The sequence below is a fragment of the Populus euphratica genome, unplaced genomic scaffold, assembly GCF_000495115.2.
Source record: "Populus euphratica unplaced genomic scaffold, PopEup_1.0 scaffold43.1, whole genome shotgun sequence".
Taxonomy (NCBI): Eukaryota; Viridiplantae; Streptophyta; class Magnoliopsida; order Malpighiales; family Salicaceae; genus Populus; species Populus euphratica.
The window spans coordinates 882,825-902,660 of NW_011499889.1; the positions used below are offsets into that span (position 1 = coordinate 882,825).

The 19,836-nt window shown below is 28.4% G+C and overlaps 1 protein-coding gene and 2 long non-coding RNA genes across 4 annotated transcripts; 1 reads left to right on the forward strand and 2 right to left on the reverse strand.

The window, feature by feature from the left end:
• Positions 1 to 346: 346 nt before the first annotated feature.
• On the reverse strand, positions 347 to 2,878 carry RAB1C (RAB GTPase homolog 1C). The gene is made up of 8 exons (XM_011033655.1): positions 2,622 to 2,878; positions 2,116 to 2,188; positions 1,953 to 2,000; positions 1,819 to 1,866; positions 1,411 to 1,482; positions 1,128 to 1,283; positions 911 to 1,014; positions 347 to 730 (listed from the first exon to the last, which is right to left on the reverse strand). Exons 1-8 carry the CDS (start codon positions 2,633 to 2,635, stop codon positions 634 to 636), a joined length of 612 nt encoding a protein of 203 aa, XP_011031957.1. The 5' UTR covers positions 2,636 to 2,878; the 3' UTR covers positions 347 to 633.
• LOC105130924 (uncharacterized) lies at positions 866 to 15,002 on the forward strand. 2 transcript variants are annotated; one of them, XR_843336.1, is made up of 3 exons: positions 866 to 879; positions 13,716 to 13,962; positions 14,704 to 15,002. It is a non-coding gene; the product is annotated as an uncharacterized LOC105130924 (long non-coding RNA). The 2 variants fall into 2 exon arrangements; XR_843335.1 differs by lacking the exon at positions 866 to 879 and having other exon boundaries at positions 13,667 to 13,962.
• Positions 15,003 to 17,434: 2,432 nt separating this feature from the next.
• On the reverse strand, positions 17,435 to 18,406 carry LOC105130927 (uncharacterized). The gene is made up of 2 exons (XR_843337.1): positions 17,963 to 18,406; positions 17,435 to 17,805 (listed from the first exon to the last, which is right to left on the reverse strand). It is a non-coding gene; the product is annotated as an uncharacterized LOC105130927 (long non-coding RNA).
• Between the last annotated feature and the right edge of the window lie 1,430 nt (positions 18,407 to 19,836).

Sequence of the window (19,836 nt, forward strand, 5' to 3'; positions counted from 1 at the left end):
CAGAAGATCAAACCCCATCTTCTCTATCGGAATGTTTAGAAATGTGGTTTAGAAATTTGACAGAAGTTGTGTTTGTATTTAAAATTTTATAAACAGGAATTTTAAGTAACAATTCACCAATAATTGTTGCCGTTGTTATCCTGGGCTTTTCATTTGATCTTCTTGAGAATTGTAACCGTTTACAGAATTGATTTCAGTTTTTATATTTCCAAGTATACTTTTTATACTTACAATGCATGGTTTATACGACTTTTTTGTCTGTTACGCGTATTTCGCAATTCTATTAGAAAAATCACGAGATTGTAAAGCCACGTATCAGGTGCATCGGCGTGATCAAGTGCGCATGTTAACAACCAAGAATAAAATTAAAACAGCAAGATCAAGTTCCTATTTAGTACAGATGTTGTAAGGAAATGACAAGGCAGATACTGCTATTAACCAGTATTCCTATTTTGTACAGATGTTTTTAAAATCAAATACATTTAAAAGAATGGAAGTTTTAACATAAGCATAAAACATCTGACAGAAATGCAAATCATAACAAATAATCTTCATATCAAAGCTTTGAGAATAGACGAACTAGGTTTACATGCCAACATGGTTATAACATCACAAGCCAGCTTCGACTCTCTTCTAAGAGGAGCAGCAACCAGACTTCTGGTTGACAGGCTGTCCTCGAATCTGCACTGTTGGGGGCCTTGCGTTGTTCATGGCCGGCTGGCTTGCCATCCTGATGGATAAGAATCAAAACGTTAGATGCCAGTAGTCTAAAACATGCTCATGTTAAAAAATTCTCCACAATAAAGAAAAGTGTCTGGAATTTCTATGGCAAAACAGCCCCCTATTCAGCAAGAAAAAATGGATTCCATTAAAAAAAGAGTTTGCAACGCAAGGACAAAATCAAGAGTACCTGTTCTTGATCTCTGCGGCCATAGCCATGAAAGCCTGCTCAACATTGGTGGCATTTTTTGCACTTGTCTCCATGAAAGGGATCCCAATTTCATCAGCAAAAGCCTGAATAAAGATGTGATTTACTTATTAAAACTTCCAGACTCATCTGACTGTAAAGTGAACCAATATATTCCAACATGCAAAAACAAACAAAAGAAAGTAGATGACTAAATTACCTTTGCTGTCTCATACGAGACGACTTTGTTAGCAGTGAGGTCGCACTTGTTCCCAACTAGAAGCTTGTTCACATTTTCACTTGCATAACGGTCAATTTCACTCAACCATTGTTTAACATTGTTGAAGCTCTCTTGGTCTGTGACATCGTAAACAACCTAGCCAAAATGCAATCAATAAGACATATCTCACAACCAGATGAAAAGTAAGGTATTAAGTAAACAAGGAGAGAGGAAGAGAGAGAGCGAGTGTGAGAGCGCGAGAGAGAGAGAGAGGCAATCTCACAATGATTCCATGAGCTCCACGATAATAACTGCTTGTGATTGTCCTAAAACGCTCTTGACCAGCTGTGTCCCACTGCAAATTTAGTAAACCAAGAAACACTTAATAATTATGTACCGAACATTGCCATATCCAAGAAATTTTTATATTGCCATCAGTGCACCACATTTTTATAAGATAAATAGAACAAGCAACTTGTATAAAACATTGTGTCTCAAAAACAGTTACAGCTAACCCAACCTCAAACGACCATTCCCCACCCACCAGGAAAAAAACAAGAAAAGAAAAGAAAGAAATGCTCAACACAACCAATTAAGTTGAACACCATTTTAATCAAGATCAAAGCAGATGTTGAGACAGAAATCCTGAAAAAATAACTCAAGAGGCCATCAAGACGATTTTATAACTTACAATTTGTAGTTTAATGGTTTTCCCATCCTGTTCCACAGTGCGGATTTTCTAGACAGTAGAACAAAACAAATAAATCAATCCCATGATATATGATTGAAGATATAGGGAAAAAAAGTGTAAAGATAATAGCTTACAAAGTCCACTCCGATGGTACTGATATAACTCTCCAGATATGAATCATCCTGTTAAAAAACCATACAAAAAAAAATTAGAGAATCATAATTACTAACACTACTACAGCATGACACATGGATTCCATATAGACAAATAGCTGAGAGAAGAATAGAAGAAACTTACAGCAAACCTCAAAAGTAGACATGATTTTCCAACACCAGAATCTCCAATAAGCAAAAGCTTAAACAAATAATCGCTGCAAAATAAGAATCAAAGTCACATGGTTGTTTTTTTTATTCTTTCCCTTTCGTAATACAATCACAAAGATCATAAAAAAAAAAAAGGTTGAAACACCCTCCTACTCCCACTTACCTATTGAAGGAAAAAAAAAAACAAATCTTTCCCAGTTAATAGCGAATTGCAATCGATTGAATTACAAGTTATAAAAAAAATGTCAACAGATCTGAAGGCAAAGCACCTAGATCTAATCATCAAGATCCATCATATAATTAAATCATAATCCTACCATAAACAATTAAACAAACAAACTTGCATACTTGCGAATTAAGGAATCAATTAATCAATAACAATCAGATCCAATACAATTTCACCTATATTTAACATAATTAAGAGGGAAAAAAGAAGAAGAATTCAAGGGTATAAAAAAGTGTTTGATGATGATAGCTTACTATTCAGGATTCATGATTTGATGATTTGTACCGTCAATGGACCGGTTGAATCGCGTGATTTATAGTTAGATACCGGAGATGTGAGAAGTCAAAATCGTTGGTTCCGGAGAGAAAATTAACAAAGTTACGAGTTGATCGCCGGAGAGGGAGAGAATGGGGGGGTAATATCGATGAGAAATAAGGGTTACAGGTGTGAGAGGCAATACGTGCTGTGCTCTGTCGTGCGGAATGCTTGTTTTTTATTTAAAGGGCGAACTCAATTTTCTCGGGATTTATTTCAAGTGGTTGTGACGTATCTTTTTGTTTTATTGCTTGCCACGTGCTCTACACTTTCCACTCATATTACCATATTGCCCATCCATTTGATTAATTGTTTTCTTAATGCTCACAGTCAAACCAAACATAATAATTACCAAGTTTTATTAAGTGCGTAAATATATTATTACCACAGCTACCAGTTTATTATATTTAAGACATTTGATTTAGTTAATAAAATTAAAATCCATTATATCCTATATATAAAATTAGATTTTTGTTATAAATTCGTTATGGATTTTATTTTTAATGAGTTTTGTTTATAAAACCACGAGCTTTGAGTGTAATGGATAATCTACAAATGTGTAAGGATATTAAAGACATAATAATTTAAAAATATAATCACCCTATTTATAAACTTATATTTAGAAAAAGAGCTAAATATAACTTATCAAATAAATAAATAAATAATTTTCTGTTTAGTCACACCTTCAAGGAAGAAAATTAATATTCGAAAACTGAAATAAACTTTTATAGACTAAAAATATATATTTGTTTTTTTTCTGACCGGGGTGGGACCAGTGATTCATAGGATAAGAGTGGAAGCAAATCATCCCTGGTTTATTTAAACGAGTGGTATTGAGTGATATCAAGTTTTTTTTTCCCCTGATTAAAATTGTTTTTTTTTAATATTTAGCTTTTATTTAAAAATATATTAAAATAATATTTTTTATTATTTAAAAAAATTTATTTCTCATTTCAATACATTAAAACAATATAAAAATATTAAATTTAAACAATATTTTTTAAAAAATAAAGACGAATCCTGATACTGCATCTAGAAGTTATGATTCCTGTTGTATATTTTAAAATAATAGTTTTTTGTTATGATTTTAATTTAAGTTCATGGATATACTGTTGGCATCACCGATCATCTATGATTGAATCCTGGATTGCGGCAACTAGTCAACATTTATTTCGAGTGTGGTGAGTCCATTCCATGCAACATCCATCCATTAAAATTGATGTAAACTTTATTTTTTTTTAAATAATTTTATAATATTTTTTATTATTTTGATATATTAATTTTAAAAATAATTTTTAAAAATTAAAAAATATTATTTTAATACATTTCAATACAAAAAATATTTTTAAAAACAACTATAACTACACTCTTAGATATAATTCTTAAATATAATTTGATCAATAAATTATAATATTATTTAAAAAAATCTACAATTTAATAACTTAAACTACTCACTAAAATTTTAAAATATAATTTATATTGTTATTTACAATAATATCATAATAAGTTAATACTTTAGCAAGAAAAGAAAGTGAGCCATGTTTCGGTGGAAAAGACTGTCATCATTATAAAGATAGTCTTCATCTATTAAGCTCTTCAGAGTCAATTTTTAGACACATCTCTTCATAAACTCCCATGAAGTTTTTCTTTCTGTCACAACCTTCTTTTAATTACACAATACGTTCAAGAGAAAACGTTACTTCACTGTTTATTAAAGTGCTTCGTCTTATTTCTTAATTGATTGAGGACGGTATTGTTTAATGAAGACTGCTTATTTTTTGTTTTTTTATTCTGGTTGTTGAATTTTTTTATTTTTTTAACAATTTCATTTTCTAATACGATATTTGTGATGTTTTGCTTGTTGATATATTCTCTTCCTTGCATATTTTTGAGAATTCAAGGTTTTTGATAAAATTCTTAAATTAAATTAAATGTCAATTTGATTAAATGATATTTAAATTGTGAAATTAAAAACAATTATTAAAAAAATTACCCGAATAAAATAAATAACCAGGGGCTTTTTTTAAATTCACACAAAAAAATTCATCTTGTACAAAAATTCTCCATTTACTTCTAGTTTTAGAATTATACGCTTAGATTTTAAACTTTTTTTAAAAAAAATTCAATTCTTGAGTTTTTTTTAGAAAAAAGAAAATCATCAAGCAAAAAAATTGATTAATTAATTACATTCCAACAAATAAAAAAAATTAGATTAGTATCACCAAGTTTATCTCAGCAAAAAGAATGCCATGAGAGTGTTTTGAACTTTCACCTTATTAAAAAAAATAGATTATAGCTTGAAAATGTTTTTTTATCAGATTTAAATTTAATCTTTTAAGCTTTAAGGATATTTTGAGATTGAAATGAGTTTGTTTATTTGCGAAGTATTTTCATATAAAAAAACTAGTGAAATGGGTTTTTGAGATCCACAAAGTTGGATCTTGATTTTTTCAATAAACTCTTATGGTAAAAAACTTTATTAATGGATGACATGTTATTTATTTATTTTAAAAAAACTTGTGATTCATCGTATTAAACAAAAAATATTGAGCAAGAAGGTCAGATGCTTGGGCACGCCCCTGGAACCCCACGTGTGCCGAGGCATCTTTATATTAAATTGAAGTCGAATATAAAATTGAATTAACAAGGTTAAAGTATTTTTTATTTAAAATTAATTTTTTTATTTTTAAAAATTAATTTTAAAATTCACACATTAAACTGATTTAAAAACTTAAAAAAATATTTTTTGATAAAAAATAAATTTAAGAAAATATGGTTTCAACCTTATTCTCAAACATATGCATGCCTCTTTTTATCTATCCCATCAGTTTTTTTTTAAATGTTTTTCTTAAATTTTAGTTAAAATTTATTATAAATAAAATATCATTTTATTTTAAACTATTTAAATTTACATTTATTTCCAAGTAAGATCATAACATTTTTTTTGGTAATAGTAGAAATCATTTCATTGATTATTGAAGCTAACATATACAAATTGTTTTTCAAGTTTGTGATCATGGATATTCAGAAAAAGTAAAAAAAAAAATTTATTTTTTATTATAAAAATTTTATAAAATTTCTTAGATTAATTATTTATTTTATTTTCTTTTGATTGCATATTAAATTTCAAAACATAATTTTTAATGTTTTTTTATTGAAACTTGTTTTTCAAGTATTTATCTTAATTCAGTTTAATTTAATTATAAATAAAATAATTATTTAAAAAAAAAATAACAAATTTGAACCGTAAAAGTAAGAAAATTTAAGAAGGTGCTGAGGAATACAGTAACAAATATTTTAAAAAATGTTTTTTATTTAAAAATATATAAAAATAATAATGTTTATAATTTAAAAATTATTATTAATATTAATATATCAAAATAAACTGAAAATATAAAAAAAAATGTTAACTTAAAATAATAAAAAAATAATTTTTTTAAAAATATTTTTAAACCATAAAAACAAACAGCTTTAATATAGATAAAGAGTGTGTTTGACAGTATACAACTATTATTTTTTAAATAATTTTTTATATTAAAATATATGTTAATAATATTTTTTTATTTTTAAAAATTATTTTTAATATTAACCTATTAAAACGATCTAAAATATATAAATTATATTAAATTTTAATAAAAAAATATAATTTTTTTAAAATATAGATTAAAGCATGTTTCCAAACAGTTTCAAATGTGGGCGAAACGGAGTTTTCTTTCTTTTGTGTTTTCCAAGTTGTTTCCTGGCATCTTTCGTGGAATATACGTGAACCCGCCAGCCATGCCTTTCACACCACAGCGACCGATCTATCATCCAAGTCATCGCTCACGTGCCTGTCAAGCTCGTGTAGTGCACAGAAGGTCGTCAAACATAATTTATTTTTAAAGCAAGATCAAAGAAAAAAAAGGAAATGGAAGATATTTTTTTATAATTAATCCTGGTAAGGCAGCTAGTGGGTCAAGTTTCTTCTTTCGGTCCAAAATGGTTGGCTTTATGAAGTTCTAGAATAATTATTAATTGTACGGTTTGAGGTGCCCGAGAACTGCATGCATTTACTATACGTCCAGTCGAGAATTTAACACCAGGTAGTTACAGTATATCCTTGCCTTCATCACGCTGCGTTCCACGTAAATTATTTTTTTATATAAAATAAATATAGAGATATTGTTAATATATTTTTCGATAGAATAATATTTTTTTTTATTAATATAAATATCTAGATTAATTTATATGTATCTTAATTAATTTTATAAGTTTTTAAATTAATAATTATATAAGTTATAGCAATCTTAAAAAAACTCAAATTTATTATTATTAACACACAAACTAAAATCAAACCAGTTGAAGTACCCCTTAATAATATAATTATTTTTTTTGATTTACGTGGGATGTCCGGACCAGTTTACGCGCACTACGACTAATCTCCACGGCCCACTGAACATCCTGCAAGCCCAGTAAGCAGATAAGGCACCGTGAGGGTGACAGACGTGCAGGGTAAGACTCGAACCCAGGTGCGGAGAAAGGGGACAAGCCCCTCCCACCGCTAAGCTAGAACCTTACTTGCATGATATAATATTTTTAATTATACGAGGAATGACTTGATGTAATATGTTGATGTGGAATGTTCAAGTACAATTTAGATGATTGATAAAAATATAGTTTGACTTAAAAAATTAAGGCAACAACTTTTTTACAATATTAAAATGACAACATATTAAATCGACTCAGATTAGCTCAAGTTCATTTATCAAATCAATTGCTTATGTTATAAGACCTTGATAACCCTGTTAAGAAGATGATTTTTTTATTAAATTTGATTTTCAATCAATTAATTTAATATTAAATGATAAAATTAAAAATAATTATTAACTAACAAAATGAGTAAAGTTAGCGTAAGTTAACCTGTCAAATTTTAATAATGAGACCAAAATAACCTTATAAAAACAAATTAAAAAATCATAATACTCAATTCCTAATTAATCGAGTATTGAAAGATGAAATCAAATCAAAACAAATTCACAATAATCAACTAAAAAAGTAAATTAAACTCACAATTTGGGTTATGAAACCAAAATAACTTTATAAAAAACAAATTAAAATAAATTATAAAGTTTATTATCTATTATTCAATATTAAAAGATAAAATTAAAAAATATATTTAAAATTTTTTAGCACCAAAATGGAAATGGGCTTGTCTTTTCATTTATCTCTACTACACTGTAAAGCCAAATTTGTATATGTTAATTATTTATTTAACTCATGTTTCTTCACATATCTTATATTTTGTTTTTTAAAAATACACTCTATGTAGGTTTTTTCTACATGATTTTTTATAAAAATATTATAATAGTAAATCAAAAAACTTATTCAAATATCTAATTAAATAAATTAATAATTATTTATGTAAACAAAAAAAAATCATGGATGATAACTAAAAGAAAAAATCAAAAGATAGATGTAGATCAATACATCTGACCTTGTAACATAAGATATTTATCTTATTGTGTTTATTGAATTTGTTTAATAAAATTATTTTCTATTCGGTTAAGTAATAATAAAAATTAACACACACATTAAACTAATTGAATAAAAGAAAATAAAAAAAAATTATACAAAGATTGTACATATTAGAAATATTATTTAAAAGTAAATATTTTTATTTTTAAAAATATTCAATTTGTTTCAAAATATTTAAAAATTGCCAAGCAAGCAACATAAAAAGTCATAGAGAAGGGATATTAATTGAAAATGAATTACAAAATTATCTTTAAAAATATTAAAAGGTCACCGATTAAAAAAATTAGAATTAAAAAAAGGAAAAAATTAACGTCAAATAAAGCAATTATAAAATAAAAAGATCCAAAAAATGGATGTTAATCCATTTTAATATTTCAAATTTGTGATTCAAGTTATTAAACTATAAGTACATAAATGGAAAAACCATAAAATTCAATACTCGGTAAATCAAATGTTGAAAGATAAAACGACAAAAAAAAATCAATTACATAAAATGATATAAAAAATATATAGCTAAAAGAATGAGGATGAAATAAAAATAAAAAATAAATGAGAGGGCAACCAATTTTTTTATTTTATTTAATGGTTAAATTGAAAAGATAAATAATTTTAACACAAGAAAAATAATCAAAAGAATGAGGACCAAATTGAAAAAAAATAGCACATCATAAACTTTGATTGAATGATAAAATTGAAAACCAAATGAACTTTAACATAAGGGTGGGGGGGAAAGAATAAGGACTGAATTGAAAAAATAATACATGATAAATTGTAATTAAAGGACTAGATTGAAAATAAACAAAACTTTTATAAAAGGAACAAAAAAATCAAAATCAAAAGAATAAAGATTAAAATTAAAACACTAAAATCAAATGAGACGAATATTTACTTTTTAGAAAAGAAGAGAGAAAATAAAAGGGGTAATGACTACTAGAAACAAATAAACTTATCGACCTTTGACAACTGCTCTATAAAAAGAGAGAATACGTAACAATATTTTTAAAAATATGACAAAGTGGTAGGTTTGGCCATTAAGAGACATTACACATACTATTTAAAAAGGACAAACACTTCTCATGCTTTAATTATTGAAAAGCAAGCGCCAACAATTTTTTTGAATTAAAAAGTTAATTAACCAAGTTAATGGATTTAGAATTAAGAAAGAAAACTTATGTGAAATGATGAAGGTACCTTAAACACATGACTTGATTTTTTTCAAATCTAATAGCAAAAATATATTTTTATTGGTTTTTTTTAATGAAATGATAGAGATATCCACATTCAACAATTCTATTTATTTTTTACTTAAATTTGTATGATTCATTAATGATTAATAAATCATTAAAAAAGATTGAATTACCCTTAAACCAAGACATTCAAATTATCTCAACCAAAGGAAAAATACATATTTTTACTATTAAAATGAATAATGTTACGTGTGAATATGTATACAATGATTTCCCCACGCATTTAAGTGTTTTATTAATAAAGAAAAACATGGAAGAAAACTATCATTACAATTTAAAAAAAACTAATTCTTGGTTTTACCATAATGCCATGTATTTTGGCTTCTCTTACAATTCACATTAAATTTCAATAATGTTTTTTTTTTCATTTTAATTATTAATTTTCTTTTTATTTCATCATCTCATATATTGTTTTTGGAGTTTTATGAGATTATGAATTTTTTCTTTGCATATTATCGAGCAATAATGATTTCGATGAGGTTTTAAAACTAGTTTGGAGATCAATTTAAATAGATATAGTTTTAATTTGTAGCATAAATATACTATTAAAATATTAAGAATCAAATAAAAAAAAAAACAAATGTGTTTTAAAAATATGATCTTGTCTAGCCTAAACAAAGAAGCTTTTTTCAACGAAAGTGGAATATATTCTCCATTGACTTCTTCTTCGATCTTTTTAGTTTTAGCATTTTTAGTTTTGATTTAAAAATTTATTTTGTTCATGTTTGGGTCCTTAAATTTGAAAGAGGATAGAGAAACTTGTTAGGAATGGAAGAGGATCTATAAAATGGCTAATGGGTCACATTTTAATTATAAAAATGTTATTTTTTGATATTAATAAGTTTTATTTAATGAGAAAAGTTTAATTGAAGTGTTTTTTTAACCATTTATCTTATTGTAAAAAACAAATCAGATATAATATTTTTTTTATTTAAATTGTTTTTTATTTTTTGAATGATAATAAATTGAGGTTAGAAATGAGCTTATTGATGTATTTAAAGTCTTCTTTTCTTCTGTGTGTTTTTAGATGAATTAAAGATTGAAAAATAGTTGATTTAGGTCTTAGGAGTTAAACTCCGACTTTTTAACCATCTCTGATAGTCGAAATTCAAAGGAAGGTTATCACATGCATGAACTACCTTATCTATTACGAACTAACAAATGGCCCACCCGTGCCCAAATACAATGGTTTTTTTTATAACATTTTTTTTCTTGGATTTTAATTGCAATTCAATTGAAATAAAATAATAAAAAATATATTTACAATGATATTCCAATAAATACAACACAATTTTGAATTCATTCTTGAATAAGATTATAATGATTTTTTTGTGATATTATAAAGCTCTTTCTTTATACAATCTTACTATTTTTTTTCGTGGGAGTTTAATAAAAATTCACTGTAATAGATATAGTTGAATTTACTTCTTAGACATTATTTCATTAAATATCATTTAACTTGGTATTTTTTAATAAGATTATAGCATCTGTTTTTGTAATGTTAGTGATTGTTTTGTCAAGTATTGTATGTGAAGCTCCAATACAAACTTATTTTTTTAAAAAAAGTTTATGGTCCTGGACCTTCAACGAAAATAAAGTTTAAATTATTATATTTTTTATGAATATTTTTTTGGTTTTTTTTTTATCCTAACGAGGAATGCTGCTTATAAATAAACATTTTTTCATCTGAATATTGAAAAATTACATGAATTAGAAAACAACATTTTGACAAAAAAAAGTACATATTTGCCCTTTATAATTTTTTTTATTGTCTTTTATATAAATATCATTTTTTTAGCATTATATAATTATTTAAAAAATAAATTTCAAATAGTTTCAAGCGACAAGGCGCGAGGTATATCACTCTTAGATTTGTAAAATACCTGCATAAAATTTATCGAGACATATTTTTTTGTTACTTAAAACTTTATTTAATGGTTTTGTTAAGATTTTTTTTAAACAATTACTCCTGTGAAAAAAATCTAAAAAAAGAAGCATATTAACAAGACAAAAGAGTTTTAATTAAAGAGATACCTTTCTTTTTCTTCTTTAAAATTTTTCAATATCTTTTTAATGTTTATTCTAATTGCTTTCAATTTTTATTAAATAAACAACATATATCAAAAACTATATTTCTTTGTTAAAAAAACGTAATACTATGAAAAGCATGAATTATATCGGAAAATTACTTTGTCTCAATATAATTTAGGTTATTATTTTCCTACAATTTTTTTATTTCTATATAATTAAATAAAATAATTTTGAAAAGTCTCCCTCGATGTGATAACATATATCTTAATTTTGATGTCTCTCAACTTTTTAACTTGGTATTTAGTTAGTATCAACAACTATTTTTAACATTTATTAGTTTATGATTTTCTATTTGTTTTATTAAATGCATGATCAACCTTCCATTTAATAATTAAACGTTTTTATGATGGTAAAAAAAATGCTTAGCAATGCCTACATATTATTTTTTGCATTAGAAAAAAGTAATCTAACCTGCACGAGCGCCATGAGATTGACTAGTTTATGTTTAAAAGGATTAATCAAAATATATTGAAGATGAATTGTATAATGTGATTAATTTGAGTTTTTGGTTTGTAATCATTTTGAGTCAATCTTCATAAATTTATTTATCTAAATAGAATATATCAGAATTGAAGTATTTGGTGGTAGCTTTCTTTCTTTTTGAGATTTTTAGCAACTTTTGATCTCTTTTCTTGAGATGTGAAACCTAAAATAAATGAAGTTTGAGACTAAAATGAAAAATAAAAAATAAATGGGTCAAGTGTAAGAAAAACTTAAAATTATGGGACTAAGGTGTAGATTTACATTCCCAATGAAAGATAAATATGAAAAAATGGCTGCTAATTGGTGTTAGTGTCAAATTTAATCTCTATTTTTTGCAATAATTCTAAACTTTTCCATGCAAAATTGACATGTTATGAAATCCCAAAATAATTTTTGACACCTCGAGCAAGTGTAAAACCAAAATCTAAAGAGAATGAAAAAAATATAGATCAACAGAAAAAAAGAGGAACTTTCAAGGGCCAAATTGAAAGAATTTATAGCTTAAAGATCAAAAAAATAAATTGGAGGGACCAAGAGGGAATCCAAGCAGTGTTGCAGTGTTTTATGAAGAACAAAGTGTGAGAGGATGGACACTGATGATCCTTGTCCTTTTAATTTTGTTATGAATTGGAGGGACCAAGAAGGAATCCAAGCAGTGCTGCAGTGTTTTATGAAGAACAAAGTGTAAGAGGATGGACAATGATGATCCTTGTCCTTTTAATTTTGTTATTCCACAACAATTATAAACTTTTCCATGTGAAATTAACATGTCATGAAATCATGAAATAAATTATGTTACCTGGGGCACTTGCAAGAACAAAATGGAGAATGGAAAAATCTAGGTAATTGAAAAAATCAGCAGCTTAAAGATTAAAAAAACTGAATAAATAAAAAAGTAATTCATCATTTAATGGGAGGTTTTTGCTGAATTTTTCCCCTTAAATTTTGAGTTGATAATTAATTAATCTTAATATTTTTTTATCACATAATAAAATAAAAAAATTAATTTAATTTTATAATACAAGTCATGAGATTAACAAACTAATTAAATATTAATTAAAAAGTTGGATAAATTTAAATTATTATATTGAATTTAATAATAATATATATTTTTTGGTTTTTCAAGTTTAAATTATTGTATTGAATTTAATAATAATATATATTTTTTAATGATACAAATATATTTTCTTATATTTTAAAAAAATTGTGGACGACTCTTAACGAAAACGTGTGGGATCAACTTTTAATAACTAATTGTGCTGTGCGGACGTTCGTGCGTGTCACTTGTTTTGTAAAATCATGTTTTAACTTTTAATAACTAATTGTGCCGTGCGGACGTGCGTGTGTGTCACTTGTTTTGTAAAATCATGTTTTATATAACTTTAAAAAATAAATTTATTGGTGTTTTTTTTAAATAAGATTATGGGTTTATTTGAGAGGATTTTTTTAAAAAATATTTTTTATTTAAAAATATTGTAAAATAATATATTTTTTAAAAATTTATTTTTAATATCAATAAAAATATATATAAAAGATTTAATTTAAAATTATTTTTTTTCGAAATTTTTTAAAAATAAAATTGGAACAGAATGCTAAACTGGCCTGCATTAAAAATGCATCGTCGGATGCCGGAATCCACTTCAACTTCCCCGCCCACAGCACACCCCCCAACCTCCCCCCACACACAAAAAAAAAAAGAGTAAAGAAAAAAGATATCTCTTTCTCAAGATGCAGAGATCACCGAGCAGTTCGATAGTGACTGAAGAGTTGTTCAACAACACAAACACTGACAAAGACCACCAAGAACTCCCCACCTATGATCCAGCTTCTCACGTTGCAAAGAAGGAAAGGTCCCGTCTCAGATCTGCTGAGAATGCAATCCATGCCATCCCTCTTGTTCTTGCTATCTGTGCCATCGTTCTCTGGTTCTTCTCCACCCCCCTAGGTTCTCAAAACCTCTCTTCTTCCTGTTTATTTTTTGTTCCTTCGTTTCTCTGAACCGATACGGTTAATGATCGATTGCTTTATTCACTGTTTTATTCTTCAAGCAATCTAAATATTTTCATCCAATCCCATGTACTGTGATGGTATCTTGTTAACTGACCAATTGGTTTAAAGTTTACTGTTAGACTGAGAATGGTATCTCTAACTATAAAATGAAGAGTTAATTTGTAAGAATCTTTTCTTCTTAGATATGGAAACTTCCTGTACAATCTTAAGAATTTGTGGGCAGAATATTATTGTTTGAGTTCATATGATCAACTCTTATACATGCCTCATCTTTTCTTGCTTGATGAGATTGTATGGTATTGAACAATATCTTGTTACAAAAGAATTTCTTAATGCTTGCATCACGGATTTTTGTTGGCGGCCGTTTTCGTCCCTTTTGTTTTGTTAGCGAACCCTGTATCTCCTAATCTCTTATCACACTGAATAATTACGTAATTGCAACTCTTTCAGAATCCTATGTACTGTGCAGTATAGAGTTTTCTCTTATCCGAGGATGTGCAGGGACAGTAAATTTTTCCACTGATTTGCGTTCCACAAGATGATCTTAGTTAGAGATAGATAGCAAATTTTTAAAGGTCTGCATACAAATCACATAGCGATAAAAGTATGCATGTATCATGCAATTCCTTTTTAATCAAATCATTTTCTGATCATGCTGCTAATTGTGTTTTGGCAGAGTCAAGGACTTGAGAATCAATCACATGCTCAATGAAATTAAGTTCATGGGGCAGGTTGGTGCAGAATTTGAGCTCAAGGATTTCAATCCAATCCTATTTACCTCTCATCTAGCCAAAAGGCGAATGCATTTCTTGAGCAGAAGCATTATACTGAGCTCTTTTAACATTAACACCAGTTTGTGAGTGAAATGCAAAAACAACTCAATTTTTTTCATCGCATCTTTACATATGCCTGTATTAATCTTATGGTACACAGTTTTCTTTACATGCAACTCAATGCATACAATGTTTTTGGTTTGATGGTGCATTTGGTCTCGCTACTGCGTTTCATATCTCTAATTGCCCCTAATCAAAAACCTAAACCAGCCTTCCAAATCGAGATTCCTGTAGGATGTAACCATCCAGAATCATTACAGGCCAGGACAATCATCTCAAATACTATCCACGTTTGCTCTAACCAAAATCTTGTCAATGTGGCCTTTTCTTTGGGATGGTAGGATAGCACCAAATGCCAAATACTAAAGTATGGACTATTTAGAGAAAGTAGACTTTCTAACAAGCAAAGCACCATTGGGAAAATATGCTGTGTGCTAGCTTACACTCTTCAATTCCCTCTTTTGGGTTCGATTTTCTTAAGCCTCACAGTTATCGTAAATGCTGAAGTGGATTCCAAATTTCTCTTGATTTATGTGCAAGTTTGGTCGTTGGTAATAAGTTGAGCAATTGGATTTAATGTACTTGGGGCAGTGAAGAACTTGCTTTGGTGGGTTTCTCCGCCTTATGAAAGCTGACTTCATAGTAGAGCTAATTGCTGCTGCACATAAGGAGAAAGAGAAAAACCATAATATTTCACTTTTTGCAATTTATAATGATTCAGCATGTTCCTTCTCGTTCTTTTTGTCGCCATCTTTTCCTGTTCTGTGTTCTTTTCTTGACAGGTTTAGAAATTGGTATCTCAAAATTCATAATTTTCTTTGTTCATTCTATCTCATTATATCCTGATGATGTGCTTTCGATTAGGCAAAACTATTTTTGCTGCCTTTATCTTCTGTAGTGAGAGATCAAGATAACTGATTCATTTAACCTAAAGATCTACTGGATATGATTTAAGTAAATAGTGACAGTGACAGTGAAAGGGAGAAAGTACTTGTTAATGAAAAAAACTGATGGTGGATTAAGATACCTAGCTCATTCATTCTAACCTATAAAACTATACGATACGATCATGTAAATATATGTGAAAGTAAGAAGTTAATTGTTAATTGATATTGTGTTTGTTATACCTCATTTTGATAAACATACCTCTCTTTCTGATTTCGATCCATAATCGCATGATGCTTTGATAATCGTTTTGTTTGTTAGCTTCGTAATATTAGTTGTTAAATAAAATGTGTTATGTACGAAAATTTATTGACTTGCAAATATTGTGTAGCGCCTCAAATAGATGGATACCTAGCATAAGGAGTGCACATCAGAACATCTATTGTATCAAGGTTGAGATTAAAAACAAAAAAAAAAAAAACTAAAAGGTTAGAGGGTATCAATCTCATAATTCAGGAGGGTTAATGGTGCATTTGGTTTGCCTAATTTCAATCTTTTCTTAGTGTGGTCCTCTTATAAAAGGGAAAATATTATCATGGGAGTGTAAAATATCTTAGGGTAGAAGGACCAAATGCTAGAAAATATATTCTATAGGGCATAATATCAAATTTTGAAAATCTTGGAGTGGCCACCCCCTGAGGATCAGATACTATGAAGGCTAACCTTAATGTCAGGAAGAGGTGAATGATCAATCGTGCATCAATTGTGCTTGCTGCTCCCACTTGCAGCTATATGTTTCTTCAAGCCTGGCTTTGGATGGAAACTCGGAGATCATTTTGCAAAGACGACCGAAAACAACCTAACGGGACCCTCCCAAATGTCTGAATGATCCTAATGTGACTAGTTTCTCTTTAGAGGGGTGATTGAACATTTTATTTGTGTTATTTGTTTCATTGCCCCCTTTTCTACCAAACACTTTCTTCACTTGCTTATTCCTATTCGAAGCATGTCCTTGAAGCTGCGAGGAGCTGCTTCTTGCAACGAGGGAGCTAGACATAAGATTGGAAACGTAACTATTGGAATTAAATGCTGTAAACGTTACGAACTTGACCATCATCGGTAAAATGAAATGTACAAGGCTATCTAACTCTAATAGGAATAATTCAACTAATTAAGTTTTAAATTTGTTTTTAGAAATTACTAATTTGAGTTTTATAAATCACAGAATTATTATAAGCTTATTTAATCGTTAATTTTAAAACCTATAAAATTAATCAAAATATATATTAGTTGAACTAAATATTTACATTAATAATTTTTAAAAAAATATAAAAGGGTACCTGTGCAATGAATTACAATGGAGAATGTGTTTTAAAAGATAGAAAAAGGTTTGGCTGGCATCTGTGATGGTAAATCCTCGTTTTTCTTCCTAGTGTCATTCTTGCTTTGGGACTTTCAGAAGTTTGTCCGCAGTAAAGGCTCGCAATCGAAATTTGTGTTCCAAATTTGGACCGAGCCTATCTAGCTTTGCTATGATTATATTGTTCCCAATAGAACCGGCAACAGGTTTTCCCACTGCAGAAGCGATCCTACAAGATCGACGCGAACGATTTATGGAAAGACACGAGGCCATCTTTCGATTCCATAGGACCTCAAAGCATCCTCCAAGCTTTCGTGCTAGAACTACTGCATCCGCAGAAGCGATCCTACAAGATCGACGCGTACGATTTATGGAAAGACACGAGGCCATCTTTCGATTCCATAGGACCTCAAAGCATCCTCCAAGCTTTCGTGCTAGAACTACTGCATCCTCTAGTGCACAAGAAGCACCTTGCCCCAGGTTGGGAGTCATTGGGTCCCACGCATCTCCAACTAACACTGCCGTTCCAGTTGACGGGGGAGGGCTTATGGCTGGCCACGGCCAGCGACCCACCGGAGGAGGTTTGCTGATTGTTTCGCCTGGTGTTAGATCTCTATTAAATTCAGTAGCTCAGATGGCCACTTCTTGACTAGTGCTCTAGCCTGCTTCTTCAACACAGACGGATTGCTGGTCTTTGGACCTGTAGTGAAAATCATTGAAAATGCCAAATCATACACGAAATGAAGCAACCTTTCATGAATATGAATTTTGCAATTCTTGAAGTGATACATAGGACAAGAAACCCCATGGACGCATCATCTAAATGACATCAGGGAAGAGTTAAGAGAAAAAATAACCTGATGGCAGAATGAACTTTGATGGCGCTAACCAGAAGTGTCTATTTTCTTAGACTAAATCATGTTTCCATCTTAACTTGCCATCTTAGATGAATTCGGCACCGTTTGTTTGTGTAGCCCAGCTGTATTTTTCATTTTTTTTAAATTTTTTTCTATTATTTTTTATATGCTAATATATAAAAAAAACTAAAAAAAAAAAAACGAACTACTTTAAGATAATACTAAATTGATTAACCGTTGGACGTAGCCTTGTCCCGTCCACAGGCCCAAGAAGCATTTAGCCATTCTCTCTTCTCTGAAGAGAAACGAACTGCTTCTCATGGAAGCTCACTGGCAAGAGTCTCTATAAGGACACGAACTTCTTGGCCGTGAGATTATATCACAAATAAGTTACGAAAAAACAAAAAAGAACACTTCCTTTCTTAGTCTAAAAGAAAAGGAAAAATCCATTAAATATTGGCCGTGAGATCTTGTGGGTTTTTTTAATATTAACAAATCAAAACCATTAAAAAACACTAGAAAAAATTAATTTAATATTTTTTGAAGTTAAATGTATTTTTAAATTACATCCAAATATAATTTTAAACACACAAAAAAAAAAACAGTGATTATATAGTCTCGAAATTCAGGCCAGGATTGTTACATCAAAAGTTGATTTTGGGCATATTTTTCTTTTTTCGGATAATACTATGTGCTAATTATGTAGCCATAGTTAAAATAGGGGTAAAGTATCATTGGGCTGTCAGCGTTAAGCCAAGTCTGTTTCTAATTCTTATATTATACATTACGCGGTTTAAGCATCATGCAATAAAACTAAAACTGAATAGTAAAACATTGTTCTACTAGTTGACTATTCACGTTTACACTTTTTTGCATTTTAGTTTCTGTAATTTGTTGAATTTACAACTTGATCATAAAAATTTATTTTTTTATATTTTAATCCTGCAAGTTAGAGAGGAGACACGGTCTTTTTTTTACTTGATTATAAAACTTTGTTTCTTTTATATTTCAATCCCTTCAAGTTAGAGAGGAGACATAGTTTTTTTTTAGTTCCTGTAATTTGATGAATTTATAACTTGATCATAAAATTTTATGTTTTTCATGTTTCAATCCTTATAAGTTAAAGAAAAGAGAGATTCATAAAAAATGGAGAAGAGAGAAATTTTGGCTAGTCATATCTTTGTGTGTATGAATTACTATTGAGGAGGGGGTTCGACGGAGGTGGTTTGAGTTGTAATCATATTAGAAAAAGTAGATTTGTGCTTGCAAAGCTTTTTCAATATAATGTTGAGTTTTTAGGGCCCTTAGATAATGCTTTTAGGGTTAAAGAGGTTATTGAAGTATCTATGATGTTTTTCTTTTGATATTTTTAATAAAAATAAATTAAAATATAATTTTTAAGGATTTATGTAACTCAAACCTAGTTTTTTGACCAATTGTTTTTAAAAAAACTTAGGTACCTTGTTTTTTTTTTTTTAAAGAAAAGTGCATAGATATTTCTCAGAATTATAATTATTAATAAGTCATAATTATAAATAAGTTAGGAGCATGAGCCTCGCCTATCAAGTTGAGAAGCACTTGGCATTATAAGCTCAATACTATATTTGTTTTTCAGAATTTACTTTTCAAAAAATTATTTTTAATTATTTTTATATTTGTTTATTATTAGAAAAGTTGATTAATAGAAGATACTTTTCATTTAAAGAAAAATTTGACTTGTTTTTCAAGAAAATATTTTTCTAGAAAATTTGGACGGAAAACACTTTCCATAAATTATAAAAAATTTAGAAATATCATATTATTTGTTGATTATATCAAATTTTATCCTCAAACTTTTAATTGCTATATATATTTTGTTTTGAATATTTATTTTT

Coding starts and splice junctions, on each gene's coding strand:
- RAB1C (XM_011033655.1), bottom strand. Junction 1,483..1,818: donor AAACCATTAAACTACAAATT/GTAAGTTATAAA, acceptor CTAAATTTGCAG/TGGGACACAGCTGGTCAAGA. Junction 1,015..1,127: donor TCTCGTATGAGACAGCAAAG/GTAATTTAGTCA, acceptor ATCTTTATTCAG/GCTTTTGCTGATGAAATTGG.